Genomic DNA, 13,737 nt, shown 5'->3' with positions numbered 1-13,737 from the left:
CTTGCTCACTCACATTTTTCACCTGAAGTCTTCACAGACCCTCCTGAGCAGCCTCTGGACAGCCCCCAGTCCCTGCTGCCTCTGAACTGGTGCCAGGGCATCCTGGATTGCCTGGGGTGCTCAGATAACAGTGAACACCCAGGCTAAGTTCTTCACATAGCCTGGAACAGTTTTCTCCTAAGTTTAATATTTCTCTGGATGTGAGGATTTGCTCAGTACTTGACACTTTTATCATCAAAGAGCGCTCCTGATAGTGGGAAATTCTAGATACAGGAGAAATCTGGGAATAAAAAGAAATTACACACTTCAGGTAGATGAATAATAAAGAGACCTGACTGAGGGGGAACAGGAATGCAATAGAGGCAGCACCAGCTGAAAATGGGGTGGAACTCTTCAAGGTGCCCACTAGCAGCTGGTATCTTGACAGGTTCAGCACTAACAGCACCAGCCCAGTTTTGCTGTGTTATACTGGTATTGGAGGCATTGGAAAACAAAGAAAATGTTTCCAAACTGATTTTTCTTGTGGTGAGATTCCATAAAAAAAAAAAAAGTATTGGGAAACTCACATTTTCTTCCTCAGGAAAACTTCATGTACATAGGAGTAACAAGTACCTGAAAAAAGCCAGGGCTGCACTCAAGAGCAATCACTGATTTTGTAAGAATCTCTCCTACTTTACAACCAAACATGCCTTGCTTTGGGTTCCCAAGAACTGGATAAAGATTTCTTGCTGTCCCCTGTGTGACCAAGTTGCATTTCTGCTAACAAAAGCAGCTTTTGTTTCCCAGTGGGCTCCTCAAAGAGTTTCTTCCAAAACTTTGAGAGAAAACTGTCCACTGAACACATATTTTACCAGGGAGATCTTTCTCTCCACAACTCTTCTTGGAATTTTGTTGTTGTTGTTCTGGGTGGGTCTTCTTTCTTCATTATTTCTTTATTTATATTATTTTTCCCAGAAATCTGACAAGTGTCGGTTTACATGAGTAAATTATTTATTCATTTTTGTGGGTTTCCAGTGAAAACAAATAATCAAAGCCAGAAACAATTACAGCTTGCCTGGCAAAGCAGTCTACATATTGTTGTGTAAGTGAGTGCTATGATGAGGCTGGAATAACACAAATGATGATGGGATATTCTATCCTAAAAGCAACCTGCTATAATTTACCACATAATCTGCCCTTGCCTATTTTCTTCTGGGTGCTCTCCCTTCCCTTTTATTCCCCCAACAGAAAAAAAAAAAAAAAGTTAATACTGAAGCGATTTTATATAGATATTGTTCAAATTTGGGAGGGTGTTTTTGCATGCAGTTTCATATATCTCACAATTGTGATCTCTCAACAATTCACAAGGCAGACAAAATGGACTGAGAGAACCTTTTAAGATCTTTGAAAAGAAAATCAATCTCCTTGTCTGTTTTCTTTCTCTTTTTAATGTTATTAAGGAGTCCCTCAAACACTAATTAAAGAAAGAGTAACAAGTTTAACAAGTTTTCTTCTCACAGTCTAGGTATCACATTATGCTATTTTGGAGTTCATAAGTTTCTATAATGGATGTTTATAGATTTTCTGAAAAAGGCTCACTCAAAATTCTTCATGGCATCTATATTAAATATTTGCATTCAGGCCAAGAATGTCTTGTAAAATTTTAATAGCATACCCTCCTATTTTAAAAAAGACAGTAACTAACTAGACCTCATCCCAAATTCTAGCTCTTATACGAAGCAAAACCTTCTAAACGCTGTCTAAAGTGTCATTTCTTCCCAAGGCACAAGGATGTTTATGCTCTTGTCCAAGGGGAGATAAACAGAGCAGCATACCACTCCATATTTGTAAATGTTAACTCTGCAAGGTGGAAACTGGCTTCTGTATGCACCAGGCTCCTGTTCCTTCACTGCTCCAAGAGCCCAAATGTGACATATAGGAATGTGTAAATTGAAACAGCAGAGGTAGATATGGTGGCCCTGCCACAGAAAAATGTGCAGTCTTACTGTTGTGGCCCACATCATCCTGACTCCAAGGAACTTCCTTTCTGAAATGTATCTTAGGTACCAGCCCAGTGGCTTAATAGAAAATCTGGAACAATTCCATGAGTCTGTGAGGCAGTTCCACCCTCAGGTCGGGAGTATATCATAAGTAGCTTTCCTACAGTGAGTAGGGACTGACTCTGTTACTGTGAGAGTGGTAGAAATGCTACTTCTCTAAAAATTTTCAAGAAAACACTATGAAAATTAACAAGGGAAACATACTGAATGAACAACTGGATGTGGTATAAGGCCAAAGTACTCACACCAACAGGTAGAAGACTGAGCTCAAAGAATTCAAGGCCAGCCTTTTTTTGTGTATATGTCATTCTAAAATACACTTGTGCAAGAATCCTGGTTAATATAAGACACTCTTTGCCAAATATGTACTTCAAAAATAGCCATCAACTGTAGGCATACCTTGAGTGGTGTTAGAGCTGTCTGGGTTTTGTTATGCAAAGACTGTGATAAGTTATAGCACACTGCCAGTGGAAAAAGGAGTGAAACTGAAAAACTGAGCTGCACAGGATGCTTGAATGAGAACTTAACAGGGAAGTTTAGACCATAACAGGCGTGCTTTAATAAATCAGGTCACTTACTCACTTGACTAAACATGGATTTAGGATCTTCAGGGATGGAAATGTCTATAGTTTGGAGACTAAAACTACAGTTGGGCTTCTAAGGAAAAAGTGACCAGCATGTAGATATTGATACTCTGCCCAGAGAGGCCTGAATTTACAGACTCTTCTTTTACAATCTCAGTGCAGATTTCAGCTCTTCGTAGTCTTCATTTTCATAGAAACTAATGGGGCAGATTTTTGCAGTTCTGCTAAACTGTGATCAATTGATTGTTGTCTGTCTCAAACTTCTGTGTTTCCCAGTTTTAAAAGAATGAATCCATCCTGTTTGACACCTAGCTTACAAGCTCAGTAAAGCAGAAGGCTTTGTTTTATTACTGGCCAGAATAGTATTAACCTCAACTGAGGCAAATAATTAATTTGTGTTACTGTAAATTTGTTTATGATCACTGTTATCAATCCTTTTGCACAGGCAAAAAGTATGCTGAGGACATGCTTGCTGCTGTTTTCAAATGAACACTAATTCTGCAATTTGGAATTTTTCTTTGACTCATTGTAGGTTCGTAGCAAAAGCAAAGCAGCCAAGGCTGGACTGTGCGAGGGGGATGAGGTGGTGTCTATCAATGGCAAGCCTTGTGGAGACCTAACCTATGCTGAAGTCATTGTTCTGATGGAAAGCCTGACTGACGTCCTGCAGATGCTTATCAAGAGGTACAGCAATGCTCAGGATGCTTTGGTGCAATTCAGTGAATCACCTGGAAATTGCTGGCTTTGTTTTGCAGACTAATACTGAGAGGTTCTGATAGTCCTGTTGTTAATGTCTGTAACTCTGCTTGGATGGAACAGGAAGACAGAGAATTTGAGCTGAAGGAATTAATGTATATAATTTGAACAGCAGCAGTCAGGCACAGAATTAATAGTACAGTCTCCAAATGTATTAATACTTGCAAGGTGTCTACTACCATATATGCATACTGCAGAGCCTTGAGTTCAGTTATTCCCTGCACCCCTTTGAAGCAGTGAAGTGTTGTTATTCCCTACAGATAGGGAAGTGAGGCTTACATAAAACAAAGGCTGTATAGATGGAGAAACTGTGCTACCCAGATATGCCTTGATGATGACATGGCAAATGGTCTTCTTGGGTGGCAAAATGTGTTAGTGGTCAGGAGGAGAGGGTCTGGAAGTCATGAATTCTATTTCTGTAGCTGTTATCACCTCACTAGATGAGGTGGGGGAAGTCACAGCTCTCCGGGTCTCAGTTTCTGCCTTTGCAAAATAGTGAGAGGGAATTTCAGTTTTTGAAAATGCTTTGAGTTTCTCAGAGCAGAGAAGCTTCACGCAAACTTGCAAGCAGGCCAGCATTACTGCTGACTGAACATCAGTCTATTCTAATGCCTGCTCTGTAATTGCCATCAGTGTAATAAAGGCAACCTGAGTTCAGAGCCACGTACAGTAAAGCACATTCTCCCCAGACTATGAATTCAGACAGGATGAACTCTGAGTTGCCTCCAGTGGGGGTAAGAAGAGGAAGAAAATTCTTGAAACTCCCACACTCCTTGTAAGGAGTTAAGGTTTCCCCCAGAGCTACTGCAGCTCCCTCTCGGAGGCAGGACCAGGAAAGGATCAGAATTCCTCATGACAGCTACCAGAGCAGTGTCCCTGGAAAGGCTGAAAACAGGCACTTGTCTCTGGCTACCAGGGATGTCTACACAGCATATGGAATTCCTCACAGTCCCTGCAACCTGCACAAAGGAGCTTTCCTCAAGTGCTTAGCAGTTCAAAGTGACAGTCTGCCTTCAAAACTAGATGCTCTCAAGGAGTGCTCATTTTATTTATAACAGACATTTTGCATGGCCTGTGTGTACATGTTGTCTGGGGCTGAGTAATAGATCAGTGTGACAGGATCAGGGGGACAGTGGTAGCTGAGGATTAGAGCTTACCTTCCCCAGAGTGCACCGCTCCTGCTCCTGGTTCAGCAGGGGAGCAGCTGAGTGTTCCTCATGTGATAGCTGCATTCTTCTGTTTTTAATTCATAATGTGGCTATTGGAGCTGCACTTGTGAGAATGATATTTGTGGCTGACCAGCTGTCTTCTCTTCAGCCATAGAAATAGCTCCACATACTTTGACTCCTGCCTGTTGCTGCTCCATAACTGATATTTCAGTTGTCTGAAGGCCACAGGATGCTGCAGCTAAAAGGGACTCTCCATTGCCCCTGCTAGAATGCATGGTGAACAGCAAGGCACGTCCTGAAAATCAGAACCAAAACAGAGTGTTTATACCATATAATTCAGTGTTTCATGGAATGAAACCATGTCAGAAGTTTTAGGAAAATTGGAGTTGCTCAACACTCTGAAAGTGACTAAAATGTTCTAAAAAGATTCACTGTGAGAATCTTTAAACTTCTTCTCATCAGCTCATCTCTCCCAAATCCCAGTCCGTGCTGTCTGTATCTTCCCAGGTATGGGAGAATGGACTGAAACACTTCCACTCCCACCTCATTTGTGGATACTATCCCTCTCAGCACTACCCCCATAAGGATTTTTCAGGAAGTGTCTTAGCATCCTTTGAGAGCAATGAAAAGCAAATCCTTCCTTTCCTGAGTAGTCACTTGTTAGCAGCCCCCTCAAGAAAATTCTGGAAAACATGAGGGAAGAATAATTTAAGTAGCATTCCACTGGTGATCTTTACATCTAAGTATCTTTTGTTAGGAGGGAAGAATATTTTCCATTGGAAAGTCCCTGATTTTTATGCATGAAGGATGGATTTTCACAGGCATTAATTGTTGACCTAATTCTGCTCTTACAAATCTTACTGAGAGGAAAATTGGGCTTTTAAAATAGTTTTTTAAATGCTACTTGGCCTTTGATGTCTACCAAAAGTTTTCCCAATGCTGTGTAAGCCACAGTGAGTTAGTGACCAGCAGCAGTGCCCAGAAAATGCTCGGCTTACAGGATGAGAGGAAAGCGACACCCTGCAGGGCGGGCACTCCCCGATGCCGTGAGGGGGAGCATCTCACTGACCTTCCCGGCAAATGCTGAGCGGATGGATCCGGGAAACGTGGAGAGAGGGGACAGACACTGAAACGCCAGCCCGGCCTTCTCACATCAATGTTAGCAGCTCCTGGGCTGCTGCTGAGTCGAGAGAGAACATCTCTAGGGGGAAGAAGGGAGTGCTCAGTGCATGCCGACATGAAATACTCCATGTAGGGAGTAAAAACATGAGCCTATGACAAACCCTGCCGTGCTGACTCCAGGAGTTCTGCTTCCTTCCTGGAATTACACCAGGGCTGCTGTTCCTGCAGTCAGCTGGAAAGGCCTGAAACAGAAACAATCATTTGACAAAACAGAATCTGAAACTACAAAAAAGAAATCATACCCAGTATTCTGCCTTTTGACACAGGATGCACGATTATGTCTATATAGAGTAGAAGTATATCCATACGTAGCAAGGGCCTTTTAAGGTGGAAATCTTTCTCTCCCACACATACACACAATCATTCAACTACCAATAAAGGCTAACATTTAGCTGGCCCAGCCCCCAGTCCATATCTTAGAAGGAAATGTTTACAGATTTCTGTAATTTATCTGTGCTCGGGAGCAGTACAATTGATCATCTAAACAGCACCATCCGATGGGATCCAGCAGCACTCACAAGGAGCTCCCTAAATGAAAATCTGTCTGACCTTTACCAAGCCCCATATGTGGTGAAATGGATGTTACACCTCTCCTGCTATTTGAGGCAGACCCAGGCTGCCACAAGCAGTGAGCTGCATGCATGAAAAAGCAAACGATATTGAAGTTTCTTCAGCACACTGACAGATTCATTCCTTCTGCTGCTTCCTCCAACCTTTATTTCTAAGGAGTTCCAAAGTTTCAGAATAGCCAGAACTGCTTTTGATCTCAAAAACCTCGATAATACTTGATGGGCACTTTACTGGGGACATCCACCACTTCCCTCATCTGAAAAAGTGTCTTGCTGCCTTCCAGCAGATAGAAACTCTAAATAACATGCTGCAGCCTTGCTGTATAGAGAAGGTTTCTCCTCAAATTAATAGTACTCAGTAAGGTCCAGAAAGAAGGTGCTAGAGTATACCAGGTGTCATGACAGCAGTAAATAATCTTAACTGGGCCAGAGGAATCAATAGTTTAGAAAAAGGAGCTACACTGACATATATTGTAGGTTTTGTAAGTGAGAACAACATTTTCCAGTTGGGAATAGTATATTTTTAAATAGGTAGGAAATATTGTATAGGTCCACTACCCTTTTTTGCTGGATCACCAGAATAGGCCTAGAATATTTCAATTAATACATGATATATAAGGATGCTGATCCTCTCAGGAATTCTTTGAATGTGTACTTCAAATATTAATTTCACTCCCTCTGATCATTATCCAGTACTTCTCTACTCCTTAGAGAGTGAATGATTTGGGACAGGAACCACATGCAAGGATGGTGCCTAAAACAGTCGCAGGAGTGGCTACAGAGCCAAAACTTAACCATTCCTGTGGTGTCATACAAAGTCAGTTTTCTCACAGACATGTGAAATACGAAGTATTGTCTCAAAAGTCTCAGCAGCATTTCTCTGGAAACCCTGTAACAGGAATGTGTCTGTGAAAGCACACTGATGTTAAGAATGATACAATTCCACATTTCAGGTTAGTAGTGGGGTCATAGCTCTAACAGAGTAATGTAGTTTCCCTCTTACTGCACTGCTAAGTTGAAAAATTTTGAAAGATACAAAGACGCTTCTATTTAAGATGTTTACATTCTGGGAAAATTCTTCTACTTAAGTGGACCTGCTAGAAAGTGTCACAATTAATTTGGGTGGAGAAATACTATGCAGAAATTGCCCTTGCAACTCTATTTACAATGGCTGTGCTTACAGCAGCTTAATTTCTTGAATTGTTTATGTATGTGCAGATCCTCCAGCGGAATAAATGAAACCTTGAACGCTGAAAGAGAAAATGGGAAGCACGAGAACATAAAAATTGAGGACTATGGGGAGAACACCACACTGCAAATGAACACAGAGCAAGAGATACCCCACGGAGATTTATGCATCACAGAGATTTACAGTGGGACTCACCACGGAGCAGCGGAAAGCAACGCACACTTTGCTGAAACAAAACAAGAGACCACACAAAGCCACAGAATTCCTCCTAAAGTGATAGCCACCCCCAAAGTGATCGTGACAGACGAGGCTGGTGTCAGAGGGACAGCAGAAGAAGGGCCAGGTGCTATGGTTGAGCTGCAGGTGTCCCTCTCAAATGACACCCACAAGGCCACCAGTGCTCCTGCTGTGACTCTCTTGGGGGCAGAGAAATTCCCCCCTTCAGGCAGAGGACCCAGTGCACAACAGGGCGGGAGCAGCCCCCTCATCGCAGTTCCTCTGGGTGTGAAGGAGGGCAACATCCAGTGGTCAAACAAAGTAGTCCACTTTTCTAGCAGCAAGGAGATCAAGAGGATCCAGGGTGCAGCTCCATCTATCCCCAGGGTGGAGGTGATCCTGGACTGCTCAGACAGGGAGAAGGAAGCGCCCAGGTCTCCGTCTGAAAGGGGGTGTGTTGATTCTCAAGTAGAAGGAGGGCAGTCAGAAGCACCTCCTTCCCTCCTCTCCTTTGCAGTCTCAGCAGAAGCCACAGCGCAGGGAGAAGACAGCAAGCACTCGGAAAAGGAACACAGACCTCTCAAGCACAGGGCAAGGCACGCAAGTGAGTATGTCCCATCTAATATTTGCACTGCCTGGGGGCATCTCTTGTAGCTTTGGATGTAATCGCAGGATTTAGAATGCATTAGAAAAAAATATGTTTAGAGATTTTTTTCTGCAGTTTTCCAACTTTCCCTCTCTCTTTTTCTTTTAAATGATGTTTCTGTTCTTGCTTTATGTATTTTTTCAGGGTAATACAATGCTCCTGGTGATGAGCCAAGAGTGTACCCATGCCTTAACTGCGCTGAATAACTTTGCTTAGTAGACTTCCACTTTGAAATTACCTCATGACTTTGTCCAACTAAAAATACTTACATCTCCTGAAAGGGCTGAACTCTGCTGGTCTTCTAACTCATATTCAGTGGCAATCTGTAAAATATTAACAAAAAAAGCAAGTTGCTAGCACATGTCTAAGTGAATCCTGTGGCTTTCTCCTTTTATAGCAAAAGCTTTGCGTTGTCATTTGCATCATCTAAAACCAAAGCCATGCCACTGCTTTGAAAAGTTAATAAAAAAGTCTAGCAGCAAAGCGTGATGTTGTCTGCAGAAGAGATTTTGACAGACACCAGCATGTGTATAACTGTTACATGATCCTTTTGGTTTTGTCAGCCTTCTCTAGACTGTAAAGTGAACATGTTATTTCTCCTGACTCCCAGACCCAGAGGTCAGCTTCAAAATGTGTCCAAGACGTTTACATGGAAGCAAACTTGCCGCTGGAGGCAATATTGATTAACTGGGTGCAGAGGTGTATTATTTATTAATGAATCTATTTATTTCTTTGTTATTTTATTCATCTGGGAGCTTTCTATTGGTTGCTTGCTCCTTCCCAGCAATGTGAAGAATCCTGTCTGGGGATTTAGTAGCAGTATGTCAAAGGTGCTTGAATGTGTGCAGTGAGATACTGTAGCAACAAACTATTTCGTATGCAGCGTTGGAACTCCTCTGCTAACCCACTGCTAATTCCTCTGGAAGCATATTTTTAGCATGATAACCATTTGTGTCTCATTGGCAAGTGGATTAGGCAGTTACTTATGCCTAAGTGTCTGTATGTAACCCACATATTTGGGGCATATTAAATGAAGTATAAAAGAAAAGTGCACATGCTTCACATTTTGGCTGGAAAGTCAGAACCAACTGTGGGACTGTGCCTGCATTTCTTAGTGAATTACTTGCAGTGCCTGTCTTAAAAGGCAAAAGTACAAAGAATTAACTACCTTTTTACATGATAAACTCTTCTTTCAAGAAGTTCTGTCCTTTTTCCCTGTCAACTATGACAATCTCAGTTTCTTCTAAACTAGTAGCAGGTCATTATCCTTAGGAAGCACTGGTTTAATACATTTTTCATTATTATTATTATTATTATTATCATTATCATTATCATTATCATTATCATTATCATTATCATTATCATTATCATCATCCCCACTATGACTACTACTGCTGCTACTAACCTGTCTACACATTAGAAAAAACAAATTTCCCAGCATAGTGAATGCTCTGTGTGCAGCAAGCACTATGCATGTTTTCTGCAAAAAGAGAAGTTATTATGCAGCATTTAAGTCTGAACTAGAGAAGAACTTTTATTATGGGTGTTTGATCTCTTTAGCAGAATTTTTCTCTGTAAATATTATTCAGATTATATTTACCTGAATAGGTAGCATTCCAATACTAAAACCCATAGTTTTGGAAAATACCTTCAGTGACTATTGTAAGCAATTGGATTGTCACAGGACTGAGCTAAGGACTTTGTGATCCCGCTCTCCAACAATAAAACATTACAAATTGCTGGTTTGGGTGCCATGCTCTTTTCTCTTTTATAGATTCTTGTAAGGACCATTGGTCCAGTTGTGCAGTCATCTGGCATAATGGCAAAACTCCAATTGTCTTTAATAGGAGAAGTATCAGACTCCATCTACTGACATGGCTAAAAGGATCATGACTAGAAAACACATGGCATGGCTTTCTTTAATAAGTTTATTTATGTCAGAAAAAGATGCTAAATAATTTACTTTTATCAGAGGCATGTTTTTTTCCTTGTGACTATTTAGTCAGAAATAGCTTTAAATTTCAGTTTTTTTGAAGGGAGGAGCTATTGAGGTTGTCATTGATGAGGTTCAGTGGTAGAGTACGAGGAAGGGAAAGCAGCGGGGACACCACCTGACCACCACTGCCCCATGAGGGACATGCTCCATGTCCCATTACAAGGAAGCAGTCACACTGATGTCCAGTGCATCCGTCAGCCTTGCAGCTGCATCTGTTCCTCTTTCACATGACCTGGTGAAAACCAGTAGTTTATGCTTTCAGAAATATTGCCATTGATACTCCAGTGAATACCCTTGAGAAGTTAGTTGAGTTTCCTTGGTTCTGTTCTTAAATGCCTATTCACTCTTGCCACATTTCCAAAATAAATATTCTGTGTATGTCATATCTTACAGAACTTATATTTCAGGCAAATAATGCTTGTTTAAAGGCTGAAACCTGCTTTCATTGCATAGCATGGACAAAATCCCCCATCTACCAAGGGGCTGAAGGTTAATGCTGGTATTTTCTGTGTATGCCCTTCTGGATGTATACTTGCTTTTAAACAGCTAATACACAGTAGCATACTGACTTTTTGCAAGTTTGCAATTTACAGGAGTAAAAGAAGCACCTAAATGGCAGAAGCTGCTGCCACTGTCAGACAGAATCTGCTCAGTTTCATTTGGTCTCAGATATTAAGCAGTCATGGGCCTGCCTGGCTGGGAATGGCTGCTGTAAGCCTAAGAACTTGTAGTCAAATATTTGGAAAATACCAGACCAGAAGGTGGATAAATGAGAAAATATCACCTACCTGTTGGTGCTGGGACTAAAAATTAAGAGTGCTAGAAATAAAGACAGGTGTAATGTTCCTGTTGAGCTAAGAGAGTTCTAAAGAAAGTGATGTAGCCTTTGAACTTGCATGGGTGTGTCTCCAAGGCATGCTGGGTATGGAATTTATAACACAGCTGATACCGTGAGAAAAACTCAAGTATAATAAACTTTCCATACAAAAGAAACGTTTCATATTTAATAAATTTCAGTACAGAAAAATGCACTTTAGTTAGTCTCCTTGCAGTTTCACAGGCTGCATGAATTAATTGTGCACTCTGATTCCTTCCCCAGGGCTCCGACGAAGCGAGAGCCTGTCAGAGAAGCAGGTGAAAGAAGCCAAATCTAAATGTAAAAGCATTGCACTGCTGCTGACGGCAGCTCCCAACCCCAATTCCAAGGGGGTGTTGATGTTCAAGAAGCGCCGCCAAAGGGCGAGGAAATACACTTTAGTCAGCTACGGGACTGGGGAGCTAGAACGTGACGAGGACGAGGAGGAAGAGGGTGAAGGTGAAGAGGGGGACAAGGAAAACACTTTTGAGGTGAGTTTGCTTGCAACGAGTGAGTCGGAAATAGATGAAGATTTTTTCTCTGACATTGACAAGGACGGCAAGATCGTGACGTTCGACTGGGACAGCGGTCTGCTTGAGGTGGAAAAGAAGACAAAAAGTGGAGAGGAGATGCAGACGCTTGCAGACAGCACAGGGAAAGGGGCCCTCATGTTTGCCAAGAGGCGGCAGAGGATGGATCAGATTACGGCGGAGCAAGAGGAGATGAAGGCAAGCACAGTGCAGACAGAGGAGCACAGGGAAAGCACCGTGACAGAGAACTTCCAGAAAGTGAGCTCTTCCATCTATCAATCAAAAGAGGAGGAAATGTCAAGACAGCAGAGCTGTGTGAGCAAAAGCTACACAGATATGAGCCAGAATCACAGCAAAGTGGTACAACAAAATGGCTTTGGCTTAGCACCTGGCACAAACCTCTCTTTTCAGTCCTCTGGAACTCAAAAGGCAGCATCTTTGAATAAAACAGCAAAACCCTTCCCTTCTGGAGTTCAAAACCGAGCAGCTGCACCATTTTCACCTGTAAGAAATGTCACCAGTCCCCTTTCAGATGCAGCAGCACCACCTCCTTACTGCTCTGTCAGCCCACCAGCTGAGGCTTTCTACCGACCGGTCTCAGCTCCTGTGACCAGCAAGGCTGCCCCGCCTGCGTGGGCGGCCATGGAGCCCACGGAACACATCGCATCCAGGGATGAAAGGATTGCCGTGCCAGCCAAAAGAACTGGGATACTGCAGGAGGCAAAGAGAAGAAGCACTTCCAAACCTATGTTCAATTTCAAAGACGCACCCAAAGTAAGTCCTAATCCTGCCCTGTTGTCCCTTGTACACAATGCAGAGGGCAAAAAAGGGACCGGAGCTGGTTTCGAGTCAGGACCCGAAGAAGACTACCTCAGTTTGGGAGCCGAAGCTTGCAATTTCATGCAGACTCAAGCATCTAAACAAAAGGCCCCTCCTCCTGTTGCTCCAAAGCCTTCACTCAAGGTGTCTCCTTCTGCTAGTTCTCCAGTTTCACCGGTTTGGTCACCTTCAGCTGCGGCTTCCAACAAGCCTCCTTCTTTCCCAGCACCAGCCTCACCTCAGGCAGCGTATCCTGCACCACCCAAATCTCCACAGTATCCTCATTCTCCCGTCCATCCCCCAAGCACTCTCGACCTTGCTGGTCCTTTCAAAGGGCCTCAGGCCAGCCTGGCGAGTCCCAATCTTACCCCCAAGGCAACACCAGTCACCCCAAGCGCTGCAGAAACAAAGCCTCCCTTCGAGATGCCACCAGCTATGAGTGGGAAAGGAGCACAGCTGTTTGCCAGGAGGCATTCCCGAATGGAGAAGTATGTGGTGGATTCAGAGACTGTGCAGGCAAACATGGCACGAGCAGCATCTCCAACTCCATCTTTACCAGCTTCTTGGAAATACTCATCTAATGTCCGAGCTCCTCCACCTGTCGCTTATAATCCCATCCACTGCCCGTCCTACCCTCCTGCTGCTACCAAGCCTTCCTCTAAGGCCCCTGCTGCTACCAAAAACACAAAAAGAAAACCTAAGAAAGGTCTCAATGCTTTGGATATCATGAAACACCAACCTTATCAACTCGATCCATCTTTATTTACTTTCCAGCCTCCTAAGGAAAGCCTTGCCATGAAGCAGACATCGAAGCTGCCCCCTTCAAAGCAAACACTGCCTTTACCCACCTACCTTCCACCTGGTGCTGGCTCTCCCACAAGAGCCCGGCCCTCTTCGGTGTACTCCGTGCCAGCCTACGGGTCCCAGCCTTCGTTCCCATCCAACGCCTCTCTCCCAGGGAATGAATCATATTCACCTACAGGCTACTCTGCCTTTTCTAAGCCAGAAACCACCTCATCCTCTTTGTTTACTGCTCCGAGGCCAAAATTTTCAGCCAAGAAAGCTGGCGTCACTGCACAGGTGTGGAAGCCATCGGTTATTCAAGAGTAAACCTGGTTTCTAAGCAGAAACTTAGTGTCCATTTTGCTTGCAGTCGCTGGTTTGCAGTGGTCACCTGGCACACAGA

At 43.1% G+C, this 13,737-nt stretch overlaps 1 protein-coding gene across 1 annotated transcript in view; it reads left to right on the top strand.

Annotated features, from left to right (window-relative positions):
- SYNPO2 (synaptopodin 2) overlaps positions 1–13,737 on the top strand; it is a gene marked incomplete at its 3' end in the record, with an annotated part of 74,396 nt that overhangs the window by 48,523 nt on the left and 12,136 nt on the right. The window contains exons 2-4 of the mRNA XM_084204681.1: positions 3,156–3,307; positions 7,518–8,308; positions 11,446–13,631. Coding sequence (XP_084060807.1) covers positions 3,156–3,307; positions 7,518–8,308; positions 11,446–13,631 — 3,129 coding nt within the window. The remainder of the gene's footprint in view (positions 1–3,155; positions 3,308–7,517; positions 8,309–11,445; positions 13,632–13,737) is intronic.

The sequence above is a fragment of the Fringilla coelebs genome (assembly GCF_963513975.1).
Source record: "Fringilla coelebs genome assembly, chromosome: 4".
NCBI lineage: Eukaryota > Metazoa > Chordata > Aves > Passeriformes > Fringillidae > Fringilla > Fringilla coelebs.
This window is presented reverse-complemented; position numbering and strand designations above follow the sequence as displayed.